The 24,210-nt window shown below is 41.6% G+C and overlaps 1 protein-coding gene across 1 annotated transcript in view; it reads right to left on the bottom strand.

The window, feature by feature from the left end:
- The window catches only part of LOC311000893 (junctophilin-1-like), a 50,625-nt gene that overhangs the window by 18,232 nt on the left and 8,183 nt on the right, over positions 1 to 24,210 (bottom strand). Inside the window, exons 2-4 of the mRNA XM_083991769.1 lie at positions 12,561 to 13,320; positions 7,781 to 7,899; positions 516 to 797 (exon numbers count right to left, since the gene is read on the bottom strand). Coding sequence (XP_083847895.1) covers positions 516 to 797; positions 7,781 to 7,899; positions 12,561 to 13,320 — 1,161 coding nt within the window. The remainder of the gene's footprint in view (positions 1 to 515; positions 798 to 7,780; positions 7,900 to 12,560; positions 13,321 to 24,210) is intronic.

Raw genomic sequence — 24,210 nt, forward strand, 5'->3', positions numbered from 1 at the left:
CCAAATTAAAACGGATAAATGACTGTTTTTCTTGAGAGACTCTCTTTCACAAAAATGCATTTTTCTCAGCTTTCTAGAAAAAAAGTGGTCTTTTTGGTGCAACCAGGCTCTATTCAACTTAAGATAAACCAAGAATGGAACAAGGTACAAACAAATGTTTTTTTTCCCTAGTTCAATAGAGAGTTCCCTCTTTCCTTTGAGCTGTTTGGTGTTTTCAGAGTCATAGTACAAAATATTCCGTGGGTCTTGAAATATTACTCAAAATGCCCCAAAACGCTGGCACATGGCACTGACCATTTTATAAAAGGGCTGGCACTCAATGAGTTAATGTCTAACCCTGTGAATACTTTTGCAACGCAAATATATTTAGGTTTAATAGTAATAAAACAACTACGAACTCCACACACATGGAAATCAGTTTCACACTAACTGACGCCTGTTGTTCTAAACTGACCACTGTCGACTGAAGGATAACTGAAGAGAAGGACGTGGTGAGTGGAACCTGAAGAGCTAACCTGTGGTCAAAGACTCGGCTGTTGGGGTTCTGTTCTCTTTCCCAGCAGGCTTTGCTGGAGCAGCGGCGGCGGTCGGAGCTTTGCTTCCGAAGAAGGATTTCTTAACGCCGACGGGTGAGGGAGTGGGGCTGGGGGCCGGGCTCTGAGACGGAGACTGGTTGGGTGTGGTTCCTTTCCTGTAGAAGTGAGGGCTCCCTGATGGAGACTTGTCATTCTTCTCCTCCACAGGAGCCTCCTTCACCTCCACCGGCTCGTTGTACTTCTGTCGGATGTAGTCGGGGCCTGGAGGGAGGAGCAGAGTAATGAGTGAAGAGAGACAGACAGGACTGGGTGCGTTGGGTATGTCTCCATATTGAGACTATGATTATTTAGCACAGGGGTCACCAACCTTTTTGGAACCGAGAGCTACCAAAAGGGTAATAGTGATACAAAGGGCTACCTGATTGGAACAAACTCCCTGAATTACATAAAGATGCATAGGTTACCTTAATAATTAAGATAATAAACAGTCATACTGTATATACTGCCTGATCACATAAATGTTAATCATTCCTCACAATAATTATTGACAAAATCACTATAGGAAACACAGATTTATTTGAACACACATATTTTTCAAAACCAAAATCAAACCTGACAAATTATCAGTTCTGTAACTTTTTTCTTTTTAAGGAAATCGTTAACTGTTACATTTTCAAATCATGTCATGTTCCTCAAAATGTTACAAAGCAAGGGGTGCTTTGTAACATTTTGAGCAAATCATGAACTCTGTCCCACATTTGGACAAATGATCAGTTCTGTAATATTTACAAAAACAACAACAACAACAACAACAACTCTTTCACATTTTTAAATGAATCATGTCACATGTGTATTAATCTCCAAATAGCATTTTTGAACAAATCATGAACTCTGTCCTATGTTTGGACAAATTATCAGTTCTGTAACTTTTTTTTTTATATAGGAAATCATTAACTGTTACATCTTTTAATCATGTCATGTTCCTCCTAACCCCTTGCTTTGTACCATTTTAAACAAATCATGTTTTCTGTATGTTTGGACAAATTAACACCCGGTGGTGACCCCTGATTTAGCCTGTTTATTCATTGGATTTGGAAACATCATGCATTTAATAATGGACTTTATTTTACTAAATACTGTATAATGTGTGAGATCATTCTGCTTGTTTCACACCCAGCAGCCTCCTGTCCCACTAGGGGTGGGCGATATGACGATATTAGATCGTGAAGTGATTAGAGTGTGTAGACGATCTGCCAAAGTGCAGAGATCGTAGGATCATCTGGGGCACATTCTATAAACTGCAGTTCTATGCTGATGCACCGACGCACCTACGTGTTACGTCGTCAACCTGAACGACCAATCATAGCGAATTACGGGCAGTGACCATAGACTGTAAAAAAAAAAAAGGCAGTGACGCACTTTCACACCCGCCTCCTTGTTCGTGTGTGTAGCGGTAGCCACATGGAGAGCCATGGCTGAAAGCCAAAGCAGGAGTTGGTCGCTTTTTTTTTTTTTTAAACAGCGTTTCACCATCTCTCATCTCTGCCAGTCAGCCCCTCCACCTGCCGTATCGTGAGATCGTGATAAAATCGAGATCTGATATGATATTTTTGCCATATCGCCCACCCCTATGTCCCACACAGGGGGCAGAGTTCCACCTCTTTATCCATCCACCTGTCCACCATCCCTCCATCCAGCCCTTGTCTAACCCATAACCTACACTGTAATCTACATTATACTCTTTAGTTTACAGCCATTTGTCATAATTTCTAATCTACTTGGTTTGTGCCTCAGTGAATCTGTGGTGAGAATTATTCTAAGATCTTTTGTAATAGGAATTTGGGCATTTTAAAATGTTTGATTGTATCTTGTAGGTGACTTAGCTTTTCTTTTCACTATATTGTACACCTTTCTCAAATGCACTTGACTTGGTCTTTTTAAACGTGGAAACTGTGTTTCTGTGTCTCTGTGCTGTCAATTGTCTATTTGTGTCATTTTATGTATCATTTTTTCCTTTATATTTTAGTTTGTGCTCTGTGTCGTCTGTGTATTACATGCTAGGGCTGCAGATGGAAATTAGCTGTGTGCTAAATCTGGTGCAACCATCTCCTCATTTCCTGCAAATGATTAATGCCATTGCACACTGTCCCTTAATAAACTAAATAAATAAAATGAAATAAATAAAAATCAAATCTAAATCGCAAATTCTCAATCTGGTCAAGATAGCAAGCAAGATCATGGGTCACCCTGTTCACAATCCTTTTATTGTGTTTGCACTGATTTGACAGTTTCACTGCCTCAAGCTGCAACAATTAATGGATTAATCGCACAATAATCGATTATTAAATTAATCGTAAACTATTTTGATAATCAAATAATCCGTTTCGGGAGACAAATACAGAACCTTGACCTGATCAGATACACAGTCAACCCAACTCTCTCTGTCTTATGTTGTTGTTGTTACATTATATTCTAGTCAAGCATTTGTGAACCAGTACTGTAGATGTAGTGAAATCCTGCTGTTTTCACCACATGACTCAATCACCTGCTGGAGTCATGTGAGCGTCCTGTTATAGTGCTGCAGACTGCAAAGACTTTTTAGTCAGCATTAGTCAGATAGTCAGGTTCCTCTTAAACACATGTGACAGATGTGACAGATGTTATGATGGGGCATGAATCCACCTCAGACTGGAAACAAACCAACACCTGGTTTCATCGGTGACTCCTCAAATCTTTTCGTCTGAGCTGTCACTCAGTTTTACTCTGCATGATGTCACAGTGACCTCATTTATTTATTTTTATTTACTTTGTTTTATTTTTTCCCCCTCTCTTATAATTTCATTCATTTTTTCATTCAAAAATTCATTTATTTACCAATACTCCGCTCCCACATCCTTTGTTCTTTTTTTCTTTCTTGTTTTTAGAATTATCACTATTATTATTTCTGTTATTATTTCTTCTATTTCTTTTCTGACTGTGCTGATGAGCCACAGACCTGGACTCTGTGAGATCTCATTGTTCTGTTGGAGCGGAGGAGTCAGTGTCTGAATGACTGCTGCCAACACAGAAATCAACCACCTCCGTGAATGTTTGCTTGTAAAATGTTGATTAAAAAGAAATCAATGCAAGGCTTTTGAATAGGGCTGGGTGATACATGGATTATACTACGGTATATCCTGGCTTGTTGCACTTGACATGAGATATAAAAAATGACCATATTCCTTCCATCGACTACAAATCTTTACCAGATGTTAAGCTGTCAATCATTTGGCTGGAATAGAGCCACCTAAAATTAGACTGACGCACACACACAGAACAGGAAGATGCGTTGGAGTAGCAGTCGGTCGCAACAAGTCAAAACATGCAAATGTCTGGACTGCTGCACGTCAGCAGTGGGTTAAAAAAATGAAATAAATAAAAAGAGCGTTCTGTTGAAAGAAAGAAAAAGTGAAGGAGAATTCAGACAGCTGACTAGGAAGTCATACATGACTCCTGACTGATGAAACTCTGATACAGGACTGGAAGTAACGCTTAACTTTCACTATGGAGACACCAGGCCCCAAACGGACCGGTCCAGAGTTCCACTGCAGCCGCGGTCGCAGCCGCGGTCACATCCGCCATGGAGCTCAACCAACAGTGACTGTTGTGCACTTACTGACACACAGTACCCAGACCGAAGTAATGCTGTGCTAATGGTTCAACTTTTGACAGGAAATAAATATTTAAATCAAAAATAAGCTTCAGATGCCCTCAAATCTCACACGTGATTAACAGGGAACATTTAAGTGAAACAAATATAGTGATTTGATTATTATCATGATATATATTGTTAACGCAAGATGTGAAAAAAAATGTTGTGATTTTTTTCCCCATATCGCCCAGAACCTATACTTTTGAATATCTATACTGTATTGCAAAATGGAATATCGCTTTTTTCTTACACCCCTAGTCAGAAGTGACAGCTTGATTTCTGTTTGTTATGAACTTGGTAAACGTATCACATGCTGCTGATAGCTGACAGCTGGATACAGCAGGGGACACACTCACAACTGCAGTGTTGAATAAAGTAGTTGGTATAAATGCACATTGAAATTGGCTGCTTATAAAATTCAGTGCAGATAGAATGTCTGCAGGTGTGATGCTCTCCTCACACTAAAGTTGTGCCTCAGTTCACACTCGCTCTCTCTCTCTCTCTTTCTCCACCAATGAGACACAAGCTTTTAGCCTCGTAATACTTTTGTCATTCACAAACTCTCCCTCCTCCCTCTCTCTCTCTCATGTGTGCACACACACTTTTTTTGACCGTGTCGACTGATCTTATGATAATACCTCCAGTCCTGGGTCTATATCTAATAATACTGAATATTATAATATCATAAAATCATATTCCATATATTCAAATGTTTTATATTTTATTCTATAATCAAACAGAGCAGCAGGAAAAAGTAAATTACAGCCAGATGTTTCACTTAATACTGCATTTCCTAAAATGGTGAGCCAGGTCACCTGTTGTCTTAACAAGGCTTAATTCTAATTCTGCCCCCGTTTGTCCTATTAAACTTACTCCATTACCAGTTTATACTGACTTCCTGTAAACATTTCACATCAAAAAAGGGTAAATTGCTGCTATAACCAGGGCTTTTATTGTGAAACAACAGTTGAGGTTGGGAACAGTTGGGATTAAAGGACGAATCAGAAGCTTTAGATCAGTGCTTCTGGGAGTCATTATGATTTAATCCATAGAAGTTTCACAGTGACACAACATGTGACTGTTTTACGAATGGGCTTTCACACTTTCTGTGATAAAAACATTGAAAAGCAGAACCGAGATGACCTTCCTGACTTTTTTTATCAGTCTGACCCTCACTTCACTGCTTTGCTAATGTGCATGTGTCTATTTCTGCACACAGGTCTCTCTTGAAAAAAGGATACATGAAATAATATGATAATATTTAAGCAATATATCACGACAGGCCGTGGTATATTGCTCATTATACCACGGCTAAGGGGCGTTGTTCGGCCCGACGCGAAGCGGAGGGACGACAACCCCCTTGGAGTGGTATAATGAGCATATACCACGGACTGGAGTGATATATTGCTTTTATAAAACGGTTACGAATAAAGGCAATATAAAAGAGGGATATGCAATCAATTTCATGTAGTTTTATTCAACCAGAAATACATATTATCGAATAAAATAGCCTCACTGTGAAAAAATAGTCCCACCTCTCCAGACGTTAGCTCCAAGTTAGCTCTGCAGCTCGTCTTTTCCTCCGCATTTTTTCAGGTGAAAGTCACTGCTCAGTCCCCTCTACCATTGTTAACCCTCCCCGCAGGTGAAAGTCAACCTTAAACATGTGAATTCAACTACTTTAGTCCGTTTTTTAACATCGTAAAAACATCAGCTGTCTTTTGCTACGGACTGCAACAATCCGTTGTCATGGATACATGACAACAACTTCCATTCATACCAGTCATATGTGCCTGAGGCGGAGTGATAGCTTACGCTGTGATAAGGTTTTAGAATAGTAGCCGTGGTATATGCTCAATATACCACGGTTAACAGCCAATCAGATTGCCGGATTTCACCTTTCCGTTTTATAAATAACCCTAATGCCATAGGGTCACCATGAATATGTAACTCAAACACTATGCGTGCGTGTGTGATGATGATATTGCATGTCGTCATAATTGGCAGCACTGCTTGTCTGTCATATGAATGTAACCCTGAATCTAACCTGGCTGGTTCACAGTCAGGTGACAGCAGTTATAAAAATACAATCAGTGGACAACAACAATAACAATGATGAATCACACACACATACACACACACACACACGCCTCAGACAGGAAAAACCGACACAGGGGAAAGTCTCCCCAAACATTTATAGAATCCAGTGAGGAAGAGTTCAGCAGACGTGGAGCCACAGAGACTGAGGCAGACTTGGTGATTCATCATTTCATCACTACTTGCTGTGATGTTTAGGACATGATTGACTCCCTTTGCTCATGTCTAGTTAAAGGGATAGTTCACCCAAAATTGAAATTTCACTCATTATCTACTCACCCTCATTTCGACCAGGGTCTGTCCTCTTGCCAGTTCGTCCAAATTTGACGAACCGGGAAGAGGAGCTTCGAGGAGCTTCCGCTACAAACAAGATTGAAAAATAGACTTTTTTTTTTGGGGGGGGGGGGGGGGGACAATTTCGCGTTTCGGGGCTTCAGTACAAGACGGACATTACATACGAGCAGCATGGAGGTATTTGCATGTTTTTTGGTGTGTCTTTTTGTTATGAAGACAGTTGGTATCCATTTGCAACCGTTATATGGACATGCACTGCTATGCTGAGACCCCCTGTAACTCAGAGAAGCCACAGAGGACTCTGAAACTTCTCCCAGCCCTTAGTCGACACGAGCGACTAAAATTGATGCAGGCAAACCGGAGTTACACCATGGCTAGACAGCGCGAGGGATAGCCACAATGCTAACCTATGGGGGCAATTCTTTCAACCACAACAAACACTCAAAAAACAATCAAATACCTATGGTACATGACTGGAATCCTTATGACACACCACTGAACTCATATAGTGTTTGGCCAGAGACAAACACACAAGTTTATACTGTTTATACTATAAACAGTATAAACTTTGTGTTTTTGCATGTTATCACTCACCTCAGATAGCCGAACTCTGAAACATCCTGGAAAGACATTACTATCCGATCACAGAGCGCCTGCTCTCCCCGCCACAGAAACAAACACTTTTTCCTTGTTGTGATGATTTCTTTACAAAAATTAACGGTGGAGCAGTGCAGTGGTAATGTCCAAAATATCTCCGACTGTTTATTTTTGTAAAGAAATCATCACAACAAGGAAAAAGTGTTTGTTTCTGTGGTGGGGAGAGCAGGCGCTCTGTGATTGGATAGTAATGTCTTTCCAGGATGTTTCAGAGTTCGGCTATCTGAGGTGAGTGACTACATGCAAAAACACAAAGTTTATACTGTTTATACTGTACACTATATGAGTTCAGTGGTGTGTCATAAGGATCCCAGTCATGTACCATAGATATTTGATTGTTTTTTGAGTGTTTGTTGTGGTTGAAAGAATTGCCCCCATAGGTTAGCGTTGTCTCCCCCCAACACTGGATGACCATCAGGACAACAATTTAGGGGTCAAAATGACCGGAATTCTCCTTTAACAGTCTGTTGTGTTGTTGTTGTTGTTGTTGTTGTTGTTACAGTACCTGGCTGATGGAAGCTCGGGGAGAGCTCTCTGGCTACAGCTCTGGCAATGTCCGAGTCCTGACTGGCCGACTGTGCAGCCTGGTCTGCAGTCTCTGCTTTAGCCCTGGCATGGGAGGTCCTGCACACACACACACACACACACACACACGTAACACACACTGACTTCAGTATCCGTCAAGCAAATTACATCACAACCACTGCGCACAAATTTGAACTGAATGAGACGACTGGTCTTCACTACTGTGTTGCACTATGGACTTTTCTCTGTTAGATGACTGACGATCAGCTGAGTCGTAACATCCCATCATAACCTGACACCACCGCCACCTGTTCCTGCTGTTCTCTGCATCGACGGCAGCTTAGTTTTTACAGTTTGGGATAAAAATACTTCAAAGTATTTAACGAAAATATGTAAGAAAAGTGTTCATCCATATCTCTTTAACTTAGAGAGCAGATTTGTCATATTGTAGGCTAATAACTAATATCATATTTCACATTACACTAAAACTAAATAAACAAACAAAAACATACATTTTTGGAGCAAATGTGTTTTGTTCAACCCATGGTGTCATTTAGTCTCCTCATAGCAGTGCAGTGGCAACACTCTGTGTGTCCTGCTGGTCATCATTGCAAGTGAAGTGTGTGAATCTCTGGCCAGACAGATGTTGGTAAGTCACTGAAATTAGCATTAGCATGTTATCACTCACCTCAGATAGGAGAAGACATCCTGAGAAGACATTCTGCGATCGGATGGTAATGTCTTCTCAGGATGTTTCAGAGTTAGGCTGTCTGAGGTGAGTGATTACATGCAAAAACACAAAGTTTATACTGTTTTACTGTACATATATGAGTTCAGTGCTGTCTCGTAAGGATTCCAGTCATGTACCATAGATATTTGATTGTTTTTTGAGTATTTGTTGTGGTTGAAAGAATTGCCCCCATACGTTAGCGTTGTTGCTATCCCTTGCACCATCTAGCCATGGTGTAACTCTGGTTTGCCTGCATCAATTTTAGTCGCGTTCTTTGCTCCCCCCAACACTGGGTGACCATCAGGACAACGATTTAGGGGTCAAAAATGACCGGAATTCTCCTTTAATCTAGAGCCCTTAATTGGGACACTAAAATTTTTGTGTCTCCCAATTCAGGGCTCTACATTACTCTACATTACTACAGTCTAGCCTGGTCAGCAATGTTAGCCGCTAGCCTTTTGCTAGCAAAGCAGGACCGATGTTTTCTGAGATACACTGTGAATTGGGACTTCCTGTACAGTTGTAATGAAGGAGAACTTTGCTGTAGAAAGAGTGTGATCATGTTAATTTCTGCTGTAAAGTTGGACATTTTACCATGAGAGTCTATGGGGGTTGAGTCACAGCTGAAGCCAGACACACAGTTGGAGCTACAGTACAGCTAACTAGCTTTTGGTATTTGGTTATTGGCTTCATTTTTTAGCCCTAGAGAGTTGCTGTTGTTTTCTAACTGAGAAGATCCAGACAATGACAGTTTATTTGTGCTGCTTGTTTCTCCTTTACTTTCACCTTCAGTCGGTACAGTACATAAACTCATGGTGTCACGGTGATTAATGCCCCCCCAGTCTTTTGCTGTGTAATAGTTTCAGGGTGAACAAAAATCCAATTAACTCTTTCGGCAGGACCTTAAAGCAACACTGATCAATTCTGTTGTAAGTTATCAATCAAATCATTAACTGATTTGCTTTATCTTACAAAATAAAAGTTTCAATCTGTAGTTTAGAGATGAAAAGAGTCATAAACTGTCCAAACAGGACATCTACAACTGATTCAACTCTTTTAACGTGAAGTATTCGTGTTGACCATGTCAGTACTATTTATTAAACCAATTAACATCAACAGGAACACTAAGGAAGTAACCATTCAAAGGTCAGCTGTGTTATTAACAGAGTTCTCTGTTCCTGCATACTGACTGACTGACTGATTGACTGAGTGTGTGTGTATACGTAGCTGGAGCTACGGGGGCAGTGTGAGACAGTATTCCTGTCAGCTGTTGATAAGCGTCCTTCTCCCTGGCCTTATTTAGACAAGCACTACTTCTGACGCACACACTTACACACTTACTTGTACTTCTATCTTTGTGAGGACACATGTCGGCATAATGTATTCCCTAACCCCTCACCCCGAACCTGACCATCACAACTGCATGCTTCACCGCAACCCTTACCTTCATCCTGGGACAAAATGTCCTCACTCTGTAAGGAATATGCTCAAACTGGTCCCCACTAAGATACAATTTACACTCACACACACACACACACACACATACACAACCTGGCCAAGAATGTGCCTACTTGCTTCTCTCTCTCTCTCTCTCTCCAGCCCACTCACCTACTCTCTTGGCCTCCCGCTGTTTTCTCACTTTGTTCCCACTCTCTCTCTCTCTCCTTCCCTCCCTTCCCTCAGATGACGGGAACAGTGATGCAAGCTGAAACCCCTCCACACGTTCCAGTGTTCTGACCAGCATTCATCCGCTACAACCTTCAAAGCCTGCATCTCCCATTTTCGACATTCTGCCACCAGCTCTGGACTGTCTGAGCATGTGCTCATGTCATATGCACTCCTTTGTCTCCAGAGCTCACGCATGGTGTGAAACTGGACTGTTCGGTCAGATATATTAACCAACAGCTACAGTTGACGTAGTCACCACCATCTGAGCGGTGCAGCAGAGCTCAGTGCTTGATGGAATTACACTGAACTGCCAAAACAACATGGAGGACAGCCAAGTTCTCTCTGTCTCCAGGCATCGCTGCATTTATTACTTAACACAAAGACAGTTATGACCAAAAGGCAAAGCTTGGTTTGCTTAGTTCTGCTTCTTTGTCTATTACTGTCAGTCATTCTTCACTGAAACAAATGGCCTTGGATATTTCGATTTATTTATTGATCTGAGCAGTAAGAATAAATGCAACAAATAATAAAGGATGGCGTTTACTTCAAAGGTGCAATGTGTGAGATCTAGCTAGATTTTTAGTTTGAAATTTTATAAAAAATAAACAAACACTATTGTGGTCATTATAGGAGCTGCTTCCTTGGTATTTAAGTAGAGTCTGTAGGATTTTCCTAAAAAAACATAGACTTATACAATAGAAATCCGGCTTAGTCCTCACCTATGGGCATCTACTCATGTGGTGGTGATGTGTCTGCAGTCCAATCCGCCTGTATTGTGATGTTTTTGGTGTAATCGGGATGTTTCTAGGCAGGGAGTTGGTATAGTTTCCTCCGCCAATGACAGAGCATGGGTGAAGTTAGAGGTGTGGCGCTGTGGGCTTGTATAAAAACTACCACCGAGATAGAAACTGGACACCGTCAAGCTAGGAGAAATGGCGGATACACACTCACCAGTGAAGAAAAGGAAATACAGTCGGAGTGAAGCGCTGGAGCATCGGGCCCATACCCTGCTATCACCAGCAACGGGAGCCTCGTGACAAGTAAGAGGACCACTGCAGTGATCAAGGAAGCCTAGGGCACAGGCCTGGCAACATCGCCAGAAACGGGAGTGACGGGAGCGTCAGGCCCATACCCAGCCATCGTCAGCAACATGAGCTCTGGGGGCGGTGGCTCCACCGTCAAGCCAATACCACCCGGGCCTGCGCCCTACCTGCGCCCTAGGCTTCCGTGCTCACTGTGGCGGGCCTCCTACTTATTGCGGCAATGACTTTGAGGTTCCCATTGCCGGCGATGGCCGGGTATTTACAACCCACTCAGCCTGACCCATGGGTGATGAAGCCCATACCTTATCTCTTTTTAATTTACAGTAGGCTTACTGAATATTCTCTCATTGCTGCTGCTGGCATGCAGAGCACCTGCTGTGTATACTTAGCAAGTTTAGGATACACGGTCATCTCATCATCATCTGATTCTGTCTCTCCAAAGTGGTGTGCTTTCTTTGCAGCGGGTGGTGTGGTTGATGCCGGTGATGCACCACCTGACTCCTGGCTCATGTGACAAGCCCAAGGCCCAACCCAACCAGAATCATTTGTATATATTTCCAGCCCGAACCAGCGCATCAGTTCAGGCCGGTTGGCCCGGCCCAGCCTGTTGACAACTCTACTGGTAAGTGTAGCTATCTTGGTGGTAGTAGCAAATATTCAAAGGAGAACACTAAAGGCCGAAGTGAAGAAAGGTTCCATGTAAACAGCACTTGAACATGGGTCAGTCCTGACAACTGCTGTCAGGGGCAGTTGAGCCCGAAAGGAAGCGGCCCAATTTGCACCTTTAAAGACTCTATCTAAGGTACAATGTGCGAGATCTGACTTGAGTTTTAGTTTGAAATTTTATAAAAACTGAACAAACACTATTGTTGGTCATTAGAGGAGCAGCTTATTTAGTACTTAAGTCTTGGTTTTCTTCTATTCTTGGTAACATTCTACTGAGAAATAATGGTAATGCACAGACTCGACAAATGAAAACACAACATTTGTTAGTTTCAGGAAATTCTACACTATGCTCTGATGAAGGTCGTCTGAGACCGAAAGCTTGGCTTTTAATAAAGTGAGATTGCATAGATCTAAGTGTGCGGAGATCTCTTTCTTCAGTTTGGACACTTTTGTTGCCTCCAGCACCTTTGCAAAGAACCAGACGGGTGAAGCGGCAGCCCCTTTTTGCAGGGAATTCTACAAATATATTTGACCCTCATTTTCTGTCAGCACTCAGCAAGACCTACAATGTCAAATTTAGTAAACACAACTGAAAAAGAGAAGTGAAAAAAGTGATTCAATTGTGAAGGACCATCTTATACAGGTGATTTTACCTGGAGATGGCGATTTCCACTTTGGTTTTGGCGATAGCTGCTGCTCTTACTGCTCCTTCGATGGCTCGGTCCACCTTCTGCTTGGTCTTGGTGTTCTTCAGCGGGATCAGGTGCTTCCTGATGCCCCGGGCCAACGTGTTGTTCTTGTACTTCCCTTCTTCCTTGGTGCCATCAGGAAAGATGGTGCAGCCGTAGCCATGACGCTTGTTGTTCAACCACTCGCCCTCGTACTTCATCCCGTTGGAGCGCTCGGAGACGCCGAAGCCACTGCGCTTGTCGTTCTTCCACTCGCCCATGTAGGACTCAGTGGTGGTGGCGTCCACGTTGTCTTCCTGAGTCAGGTAGTCGTCGCCCGGGTCTCCGTCTCCGAAGCTGATGGTTGAGTTGGCGTCGCTCGAGCTGATGCGACTCATGGTTGTGTCACTGTGTGCTGAGCTGCGTTTGCTGGAAATCGAGGAGCGCGAGTCTGATTTGCGCAGTCGCTGGAGGCTACCGAAGAGTGAGCCACGGCGAAACAGACCCTTCTTCTTCTCCGAACCCTCTCCATCAGAGTGGAAGTTGAGCACGAAGCCTCCACGTGTGCCGGCGGGGCTGTCGGACAGGCTGTCACGCAGCACTGTGCCGTTGCTCTGCTCACTGCGGAGGGAGGCCAGCGAGGTTCGTAGAGGCGAGCGGATGACGGAGGCCATGCCGTAAGGGACGCTCTGACGTACACCGTAGCCATGACGCATCCCACCGGTCCACTGACCCTGGTATGTCCCTGCCGGAGCAGAAGGAGGGAGACAAAAGACAGACGGTGAATGGACTGTAAAATGCAGACATTAGATTAGACAGTGGTGAGTAAAGGAAATAGAAGAATGCATTCAGCTTTAGAGCTGTGTTTCGCAACCAGCAGTACTTGAGCCCCTAGTGGTACTTGGTGCTATTGCAAGGGGTACTTAAAGGAGTCATCACCTGGTTTTTTATGTATCCAATCCCCCTTAAATTGCGTTGAATCAGTTCTTAAAACTTATTGGAAACATTTTTTTTTTTTTATTCAAACATAGAGCTTGTTCTGACACTTTTTCATACGGAAACTTTCTCTCGTGAGAGTAAGCGTGAGGTTTTCACTGGTCCCGATGTTCATTGTAATGATATGTAATGAGGCGCGCATTGATTGGACGCAGGAAGGACAGAGCTGGAATGGTGGCTGGCCCAGTGTGCAGGCTGTATTGGAAACTGCATACTATGCTGCTCTCTGTCGTGTATCGTAACCATGTTACATAACTTCATAAAGTAAAACAAAATTTAATCGATTCATTGTGAAACATGTATTTATTGAAGCAAATGTAGTGATTTCTGTACGTAGGCTACAGAGCCCCGGGGCAAAGCTGCTGCTGTTCTGTGTGAAGCTTCATTTTTCATTCAAACAAACTAATACGACTGCCACAATTGTTAGATTTCATCAATGAGACCAACATTTATCTCCTAAAAAGAATTTAACCAGTCGGCGGTAAACCTCTACAAACCTGCGGGTAAGTTAATTAACGACCGTTTCCTCCGTGGGCATGACAACGTAGTTTGACCGGTTAACGAGCGCAGCAGGCGGGTTGCTGACGAGTCACTCTCCGCTCCTCTGCCTCGCTGGAGCTCGCTGGAGCTTCACTTCTCCCAACGCGGAGCAAACTTCTAAGCCGTCATTTGGATAAACTAACCGCACATTGGGGATCTAAACCCTTACTTTCTCGCATGAAAAATTATTAAAACTTAATAAAGTGACGAAATAACAGCTGGTCCAAGACCAGTATGTTTTAACAAGGAAAAATGCGATTTCCGGGTGATGACTCCTTTAAAACATTAAAATATCATACCTAAGGCGATTTTTCCCAGACCCATATTTTATAATAGGAAATTGGTCGTATTCTAATAAGAAGTCACATTTTGAAGGTTTCGATTCTTTCTCGTTTGTCTTTTTAAATTTAATGCATTATGCTGTTACTACACACTCGACACTCAACAGAACACTTCCTGTGTTCTGTTTCAGTGGACAGTCTCCATTGATTTCGTAATTGGGCTTTTGTTGTGAAATATCACACAGGAAGACGATGTAAAACTCACTAATAGGGCTGTCCCGATTAATCGACCTAATCGATTACGTCGATGACGTAAATACGTCGACAAGTGCAACATACCATCGAGTTGTTTCTGATTACGTCAATGACGTAAATACGTCGACAGGTACAACACACCGTCGGGTTGTGAACCATAGACGTGCAGCAGAAAAACACATGCTGTACCACAGCAGCACAGCAGCACCACGGGAAGCTGCAATATCGTTCCGTTCATTCATCTCCGCATAGCGCTCTTTCGCCGTTATTGACGCTCTCTCTCTCTCTCTCTCACACAGAGAGCGAAGGGCGCATGCATCACAGCAGTGCGCGGTAAAAGCGAAACTCATACGGTCCAATCGCGGACCCCCCGCGCCCCCCTCCCTCGTCGGACAATCAGACCACCCGCCACAGTCTTCTTGCAAACCTGTGGGAAACACTGGTTCCGCTGCTTTATGTATCCATAGATGTAAACACGTCCCTGTGTTGTCTTTTTTTTTTTTTTTTTAAATCTACTCCGTTGCTACTCTCTGTGCACCCGGACGCAGCACAGCATGCAGATCGTAAGTGAGGGTGATGTCCTGCACCCCCGGCTTAAAAAACATCCTAGAAGAAACACTGGTCTGCTCCATGACTATAGGCTACTAAATAAATGTGCCTATTCAAAATCATTGTGCTAATATTTCAGTGTGCACTCTGCTTTATCTGTCTATTTTCCAGGTTAAAGCAAACTGATGTGGCACAGTTTTTCCCCTCCAAAAAAAAAACATTATGAAGAGGAATGCACACCAGAAAGAGTATCTGAAGAATTTAAATAGGAGAAGTGTTCAGAAGTGGTTTTTGTAAATGACTAATCGTCAACCAAAAAATAATCGTTAGATTAGTCAAAAAATGAATCGTTAGACTAACCGACTAATCGAAAAAATAGTCCATAGATTAATCGGGAGAAAAATAATCGTTTGGGACAGCCCTACTCACTAACGTGTAATGTTCAGTGTGCAGCGACTTTTGAAATCGCATATTTGCCTTCAGAACCATTTGGGACTTTTTTTGCAAGGGAGGTCCTCAGGGTTGCTAAAAAAATATGTAGGGGTCCAGAGCCCCAAAAAGGTTGAGGACCACTGATGTAGAGGATCTGATAGGAAAAGCGTCTCAGTATTTTGATACCTTTGATAATAAGAGATTGTGGTTCTTTATTTCATGAGAAGAATCATCAGTTGTGACCATGGACACGACACTCCTTCAAATTAAGATTGACTGTTTGTCCTAGTGTCCCACAAACAATAAAGAAGCTGTTGTCAAAATGCTGCCCAACTAAAGTAGCAGTAGTGGACAGGGATACTGTGATTAGTGCAGATTCTCATGAGGTCATTGGTAAGAAAGCCAATACCGACCAGTATCACAGGTAGCAAAGATATGCAGATGTTGCGGGTACATCTGCATATCCCCAACATCTGTATTATTTCCAGGACAGGTGAGGACATCATAGTCACTAGGAGTGGGCCATCTGATGATCTCGCACTGTGGACGATCAGACTTTGGTCATTTGATCTGCTCTTCAGATGAATCGTACATATTCCCTTACTCTATATTTAGATATTTAACTTCATGTTCAGTTTCGGGGCGGCACGGTGGGACAGTGGTTAGCACAGCAAAAAGGTTTCTGGGTTCAATCCCTTGGGTTGTTCATCTGTAAATGTCAGCCCTGTGATAGACTGGTGACTAGGACTTTTGCGTTTTAATATTTGAAAATTCATTTTTTTCTATTTAAATTTTGGGGGATTCCGTTTTTTTACCTTTTACTCTTATTTTACTACCAAAAAGAGTGTGTTTTTGATATCAATTACTAAAATATACACAGATTAAATAGAAATTACTTTTTGATTTATTGAGGTAACAAACAAACAACACTTTTCCTCCATACCTTAAGAACAAATACTGCATGATGCAACATAACACTGCGATATAATAACAAAATATTAATGCCTATGAGCTTTCAAAGCCACCCAGATTTACTTCCCTCTGGGTAATTCCCCCCAGACATAGGTTCCTCTTCCACACAAACACAGCATTTCAGTCAAATTATGTCAAATTCCACGTTAAAAAAAGAGTCAATTTTACAGTAATTGAGCAATTCCACGATTCCGCCCGCGATTCCGTGATCACGGAAATCATAGGGCCGTATAGGTGACCTGTCCTGCCTATGGTCTCTGCACATGTTGTGTTAAACAGACCATTAGCCCAGCCCCAAGCCCACTATCTGCAGTTTTTTGTTCCTCAGTGAGTTTTGTGAAGTTCCACATGAACTAGTTCTCTACCCGAGCGAAACAACAACCACTGACACCAGCTACAGTCCAAGACAGTAGTGTTAGTCTGTCTGTGGGACCACATACCTGTCTGCAGACAGAGACTGAACTTCCAAATTCAAAAACCTGCAAATAACACTTAATGAATAAATAACTGTGCCAACGAATGAAAACTCCAAATGACCTAAGCAACAAGTGAGATTGATTGTGACACACTTTAAAAACAGAACACAGACTTTTGGGTTAAAAGTAGCACTGTGTTACATCATGCACTTTATACCCTGTACTTCATACTTTATATTGTTACTCTCTGTATTATAAATGTACTATGGATGCAAATTAATAGTCATGCTTATTCTGGCACAGGCACACTGATGTTCACTAATATGCATTGTCCCTTTTAAATAAATAAATCTGAAAGAAGCATCAAAGCAGCAGAAGGATGCTAAGTAGAAACAGGATGAACATTGTGATTTAGACTGGGTTTGCCTGCTGCACGTCCACTCTGTTAACAAGGGAGCAGCAATGTTCTTGTAACATGTTTCACACTCAGACACTGTAGACACACCTGTCACCTGTTGAACCAGGAACTCGGCGGCTAAACACTGTGGTCTGGGAGGAAACAGGAGCTGCAGCTGTTTTTTTAACACACAATCGCCGACCAGCTCAGCATCTACAGTGTCTGTGTGTGGTTATGTGTGTGTGTGTTTGAGCTCAGTGGTCATTTGACATCACTCCAAACAGGAGAGCAAGCTCACAAAGCAATGGAAAGGGACTCATTTTATCAGCAGCTTTCTTCACTTTTAAAGCCTACCCTACTAACTTTGGTGTAAAACGATTTTAGAAGTTGAAAAGATGCAACCATTGTGTGATGTAATATGTATTATACTTGATATTTGTTTTTGTTTTGTTTTACTGTTGTATTTGTGGACCATGGGACTACAGATGGAAATTAGCTGCAGCCTGCAGAGCTAAATCTGGTGTATTTACAACAAGTTCTTTTCTATGTTAATGAATATGCAGACAGAGTCCAATTCTAAATAAACAAATAAATGAAAAAAAAAAAAGAAAAGTGTCCAGAGCAGGGCTGTCACTGCTGCCATCTTTAACTCACACATAACAAGCCTACAGTATGTTGCCAGCTGCACACATGCATGACAGACTGTTGCCCAACGTGAGACAAATTAACCACGGCAGTTAATGAAGCTGGTGTTTCTGCTGAGGATGGTAACATGACTACCTACAGGAGTTCTTGTCTGATCTCAACATCCGTGAGAAGAAAGCAGGAACAGTAAACAATAACAGCAACATGTGGAGCAGCAACACCATGAAAACACATCAGGACAGGTGGATGGAGACATTTTGTATTTAATGTGAACAGGCTCTTACTGTGAAAGGAAATGTGTGACGATGAAGGAAAGGGATAGTTCAACATTTTTGGCAAATTGGCCCATTGCCATAATCCCTATAGTTTTAGCAGTAGGTTCGTTACCTTTAATTGTCGGTGCAAACTATTTTTAGAACGGCGGGGCAGAGCTGTGAGCTGCTCAGAGCTACGCAACGGAGGCTCATGGGATTTCTTGATTTCCCTCATCAAACTCAGAGTCCCTCACGAGACAGAGTTTCCAAGGCAAATACAGAGACTGCTTGCTGAAAAAATGCCCCCGAAAGGAACACGCATCAGCGGTTTTGCATGAATTTACCTCAAAAACTCATAACATTCCATTATTATCTCATAGCGTGGTGAATGTGCAGGTCACAACTTGTCCACCAGAGTGTTTTGGAGTTGTTGGATTGTGTATTTGATGAGTTTTATGAGGGAAACCAAGAAATCCCATTACCCTCCGTAGCGTAGCTCTGAGCAGCTCGTGGCTCTGCTCCGCCGTTCTAAAAACAGCTTGCACCGACAATTAAAGGTAACGAACCTACTGCTATGACTATAGGGATTATGGCAATGGGCCAATTTGCCAAAATGTTGAACTATCCCTTTAAGTCAGTTTAAATGATGGTTGAGATAGCTTCACACACACACACACACACACAGAAGCAGTCTCTCATTTACCAATCAGACACAGTGAGGTTACTGGGATGTAAGTCAGTGTGTGTGTGTGTGTGTGTGTGTGTGTGTGTGTACCATCATCTGTGTCACTAATTGAATGACTGAGTGTGTGTCTGTGAGGACACGTGAGAGTAAAGTGTAGTCATGTGTGATACCTATATGTGGTGTTGTGTTGATGATGTCAACCAGTATAAATCAAAAGCCACACTGTAGATAATCTATTTCTATTTAGTATTGATGTCACTGTGGGATTGTGTTGTGTTGTCAGTGTCAAATGTGTACTTCACTCTACTGTATTCTACTTCACTCTGTTCTCTACTCTACTGTACTCTACTGTTCTCTACTTAACTCTACTGTATTCTACTTCACTCTACTCTATTGTACTCTACTTCACTCTACTGTTCTCTACTTCACTCCAATCTACTGTTCTCTACTTAACTCTACTGTACTCTACTACTTTACTCTACTCCACTCCTTCACTGTACTCTACTTCACTGTACTCTACTCTACTCTACTTCACTCTACTCTTCTCAACTCCACTTCACTCTACTCCACTCTTCTCTATACTTCTCTATTCACTCCACTAAACTTCACTCTACTCCACTCCACTTTAAATGAAATGAAAAGATAATCTTAAACAGTGATGCACCTTGGTACCTAGGTAAACTAAACCTTTACTACAACTATTCCACAGAGTCTAACTACAGCCACAAATGGGTTTTAGATTATGGAGAGGATCCACATAGTGCAACTAACAGTTTGACAAGAAAGTGAGTGGTCGTGTCAAGCCTTCAATACTATAAAAAAGAAAACAAGTGATAAAATATGATATGCAAGATTGTAATTACATTGTTGTAAATCAACCAAGCTTTATGGCTTTACATTCACTTCCTGGACACAGCCTTTGTCCTGGTTGGGCTGTCTGCAGTTAACTGCTCTTCACTCTAAAATGTATCCTCACTTACATTAAACACATAAAAAACAGCCTCTTTAAACTTGCCTGCATGACAGCAGCATGTCTTAGTCTTGAATCACTGTCCTGATTCTCCTTATTTCATTCTGATCAAATCACGGCGGCAGTGGATTAACCTGTGATGAAAGGTTTGGCAGTCATCAACATGATCACATTTCTTACATACTCAGACCTGCTTCTACTAATTAATTACATCTCCTTCTTTCCAGCTATTGCCCAATCAGTTTAGTTTTAAGAAGCTACATTTCCCTTAACATTTAATCACTTCACCCTTAAACCGTCTCTCCCAACCACACAGCAGCTAATCACCACTCAGTACAGTACCATCAGTGCTAATCAGTTGTTCCTCAGTCAGGCTGTCTCACTGATGTGCACCCCACCATCTCCAAGAGTGCCAAGGATTTATTTAGAAATCAAAGGCAGAGATGAGTCGTTCAAATATTAGAATGCTCCTAAAAAATCTTTATTACGTAAATTACAGTACTGTTTTTCTTGATAAAATGAGAAATATCCCTTGAAGTTCAGTGTGGACTAGGGCTGGGCAACATGGTATCTTAAATACTCTTATTTACTTTCTTAAAGTTAACAAACACTGTTATCCCAAGGTAAGATCACATGACATTATTTCATGAAAAAAAGACTGTGTGAATTCTGCCTTAGACGGACACATTCTCTGATGTGTTGAAAAAACATGCTTTGCTCATTATCTCATATTACATATTATAAATGATGATTGAATAATAAGCTTTGTTATCTTGAAACTACTGTACATTTGTAAGAATGGCCTTTCTCAGCTTCCATAATGTGGCCTATACCTCTGAATGATTAGTCCTGATTGTGCACATGAGGCAGCAAGACACTTCACCATTGCCTTGATGGCAACATGACAAATCATGACATACACTGCCACAAATAAAAATCAAATCATTCAGGTAGATCTTGTGTAAATGTCACCAAAACAGAGGTTTCAACGTTAAAAACTGACTTAAAACATCAACATCAAACAACAGGATTCTTTAAATGCACCTCATCAAGGGATCAAGGGATAGTTCAACATTTTGGCAAATTGGCCCATTGCCATGTTCGCTATAGTCATAGCAGTAGGTTCGTTACCTTTAATTGTCGGTGCAAGCTATTTTTAGAACAGAGGAGCAGAGCCGTGAGCTGCTCAGAGCTACGCTACGGAGGCTCATGGAATTTCTTGGTTTCCCTCATCAAACTCATCAAATACACAATCCAACAACTCAACAATAATGGAACGGAGTCGTTTTCGAGGTAAATACAGAGACTGCTTGCTGAAAAACTGTCCCTGAAGGCAACACGCATCAGTGGTTTTGCATGAATTTACCTCTAAAACAACTCTGTCTCGTAATGTTCTGTTATTATCTCATAGCGTTGTGAATGTGCAGGTCACAACTTGTCAACCAGAGCGTTTTGGAGTTGTTGGATTGTGTAGGCTATTTGATGAGTTTGATGAGGGAAACCAAAAATCCCATGAGCCTCCGTAGCGTAGCTCTGAGCAGCTCACGGCTCTGCTCCGCCATTCTAAAAACAGCTTACACCGACAAATAAAGGTAACAAACCTACTGCTAAGACTATAGGGATTATGGCAATGGGCCAATTTGCCAAAATGTTGAACTATCCCTTTAAGTCAGTTTACAGAGGGACATGAGATTAGAAAAAATGCATAAATGCAAAATAAAATGTGGGTTCAACCACCACAAGATCACATTACACACAAATGCCGCAGCTTCATATCTGCCAGTAATCTTTAATAGGAATGTAATGTCTTATATTGTGTTTTATCAACCTTTACTTGTTTTGTGTAATATAACTGTATTAATATGACACTACAGGTGATTCCTAAAGATGAAATTCAGCACAGCAGTGGAAACAGTTGTCATGACCTGATGACGTGTCACTGTGCCAGTTACAGATCTTTGTGGTCAGTGTTTCCTCTGACAACCAAATAAATAATAGTTCACTATGCCACAATACACAACACATATCTTGATATTTTGATATCCTATATAGCACTTTATACTAATATAAAATTTAACCCGTTGATGCTTTAAGCTTTAATCAGTGTAATGAGTGCAGTGACTGTATGTCTGCATTAAGGAATCTCTTTGCTGTTTTATTCATTTATGGTTTCTGTTGGCCCAATTTTTATTATGCTGCAAAAAGGAGGAAAATCAAAGTCTTGGTTTTTGATTCTGTTGCCATGTTAAGGTTAGACTATGCAAATATAATTTACATGCATAACAACAAAAACAGACAGGGAAAACATCTGTTAGTAGCACATTCACCCTATCTCTCACCCAAAATGGTAAATGGATTTGTATTTTCTTTTTCTTTCTTCTTCTTTTCTAGTCTATGGGACCAGACCAAGCACTTTACACTACTACTTCCATCTACATGTATAAATTTGCGCATTATGTCTAACCATTCACACACTTAAAAAAACATCAGAGGACACCCAAGGACACTTTGACGTGTGGACTGGAGGAGCCGGGGAATCGAATCGCCTCAGGTCAAATCCTGATTTCATAACTGCGACATATTCATCAACAAAATCACCAGTCACATAAATTCAAAACAACCACTGGTGTGATGTCTGGTGTATTTCCTTACAATCACTCAAATAGAGAGTTTGAGGAAAGTCATAGTGATATACATAAACAGAGAGAGGGTGGCTACCAGTACCAGTATCTCAGACTTGTGGGAAGCTCTTCACTGATTGTAAAACAGAGGTAAAAATGTGCATCAGTTTACTTAAGTAAAATCACTATAAAGACTGTAAAGTCCTGTTTTACTCTGAACCTCATTTATTAGGACGAGAGACTCCAAACAGCCTCTAACACTGTGATTAGTGTATTATACCCTGATTGATCCATCACTAATTATAATAGGATAATTTTATAAGAAATATGTGTTTGGTGGATCTGCATTATTGTTTTTCATCATCTGTGGTTAATACAGTGACAACCATAAATCACAATTAGACTTGTCACGATACCAGAATTTCAGTTGGCGATACCAATACCAGTTTTTTTCCACGATTCCCGATACCGATTTGATACCATGATAAAAAAATAAAAAAAATCACTACCTATGGACTTCTAAATTCACTACTTCACTACTAAATTCACTACTACTACTACTAGCAACATGAAGTTAAGAACAGTGTTAAAATGGTAAATATGACTCAGCAAAAATAGGAAGTCATGGAGTCATTACTGAGTCCTTCAAGTTGTTCAACAAGAGAACTGTTGTTTTCACACATGCTGGTGCAAAAATGATCCATTTGTTTCATTTTTAATTTCATGTCTCATTTTTCATACAGTTCGTTTTCACTCAGGTCCAAACGCCGCACCACTGGCAAAGCATGACAACTCACAGGAAAAAGACGTGTGGTAGGCCATGTTTACATGACTCAATCATTAGGGAACGATATGAAAATCTCACCATTTTCCGATATCTCAATAACAAGTCCATGGTACAATAGTTACTGCGGTATTGTAAGGCATGTCACAATGTCCAAATCTGACCGTACAATAATGCCACAGTAAGCTTCACAGTATAAATGTATTCCTATTTTAAAGGTCCAAAATAGGTAGCCTAACAAAGAACATGAATATTTGATCAAACTAAAATAGCTTAGCTGTCTCCCTCCTTTACTTCCTCTACTCCACCCTCACCTGCATCCCTCCCTCTCTCTCACCTGCCACCCCCCACCTCCCTCCCTCACTCCCTCCCTCACTCCACATCTGCAAAGTCGCTGTGGTCAGTAATCGGGTGAGTTTGGAGCTGACAAGAGGATCGCAAAAAGAGAGCGAGATGACGCGGCCGTAGCCGCCGTGCTATGACGACTCCGACCACGCTGAGGAGGTAGGCTACATACTAATCCTACGTTCGAGACAAGTCAGATCTTGGATCCTTCCCAGGTGTTCCAACTTCAAAGCATTCGAGACCAAAAACATGGAGGACCGGGACAAACTCTGAATTTAGAGTGCTTCATGTAAGGCATAAAACATGGCAAAGGGCACAAAAACAATTTCAAATGAACATTTCAATGTATTTTGGCAAGTGCTCGAGTCGAGCCGAGTAGAGCAACTGTGTAGTAGAAAAGGGTCAATTTATTAACAGGGCGAGTTGTGTGAGTTGAACCGCAGTAAAACAACTGAGCTACGCTCACACACACACACACAAACTTTGGCTACTG

This window comes from Trachurus trachurus, assembly GCF_905171665.1.
Source record: "Trachurus trachurus genome assembly, chromosome: 17".
Classification (NCBI taxonomy): Eukaryota; Metazoa; Chordata; class Actinopteri; order Carangiformes; family Carangidae; genus Trachurus; species Trachurus trachurus.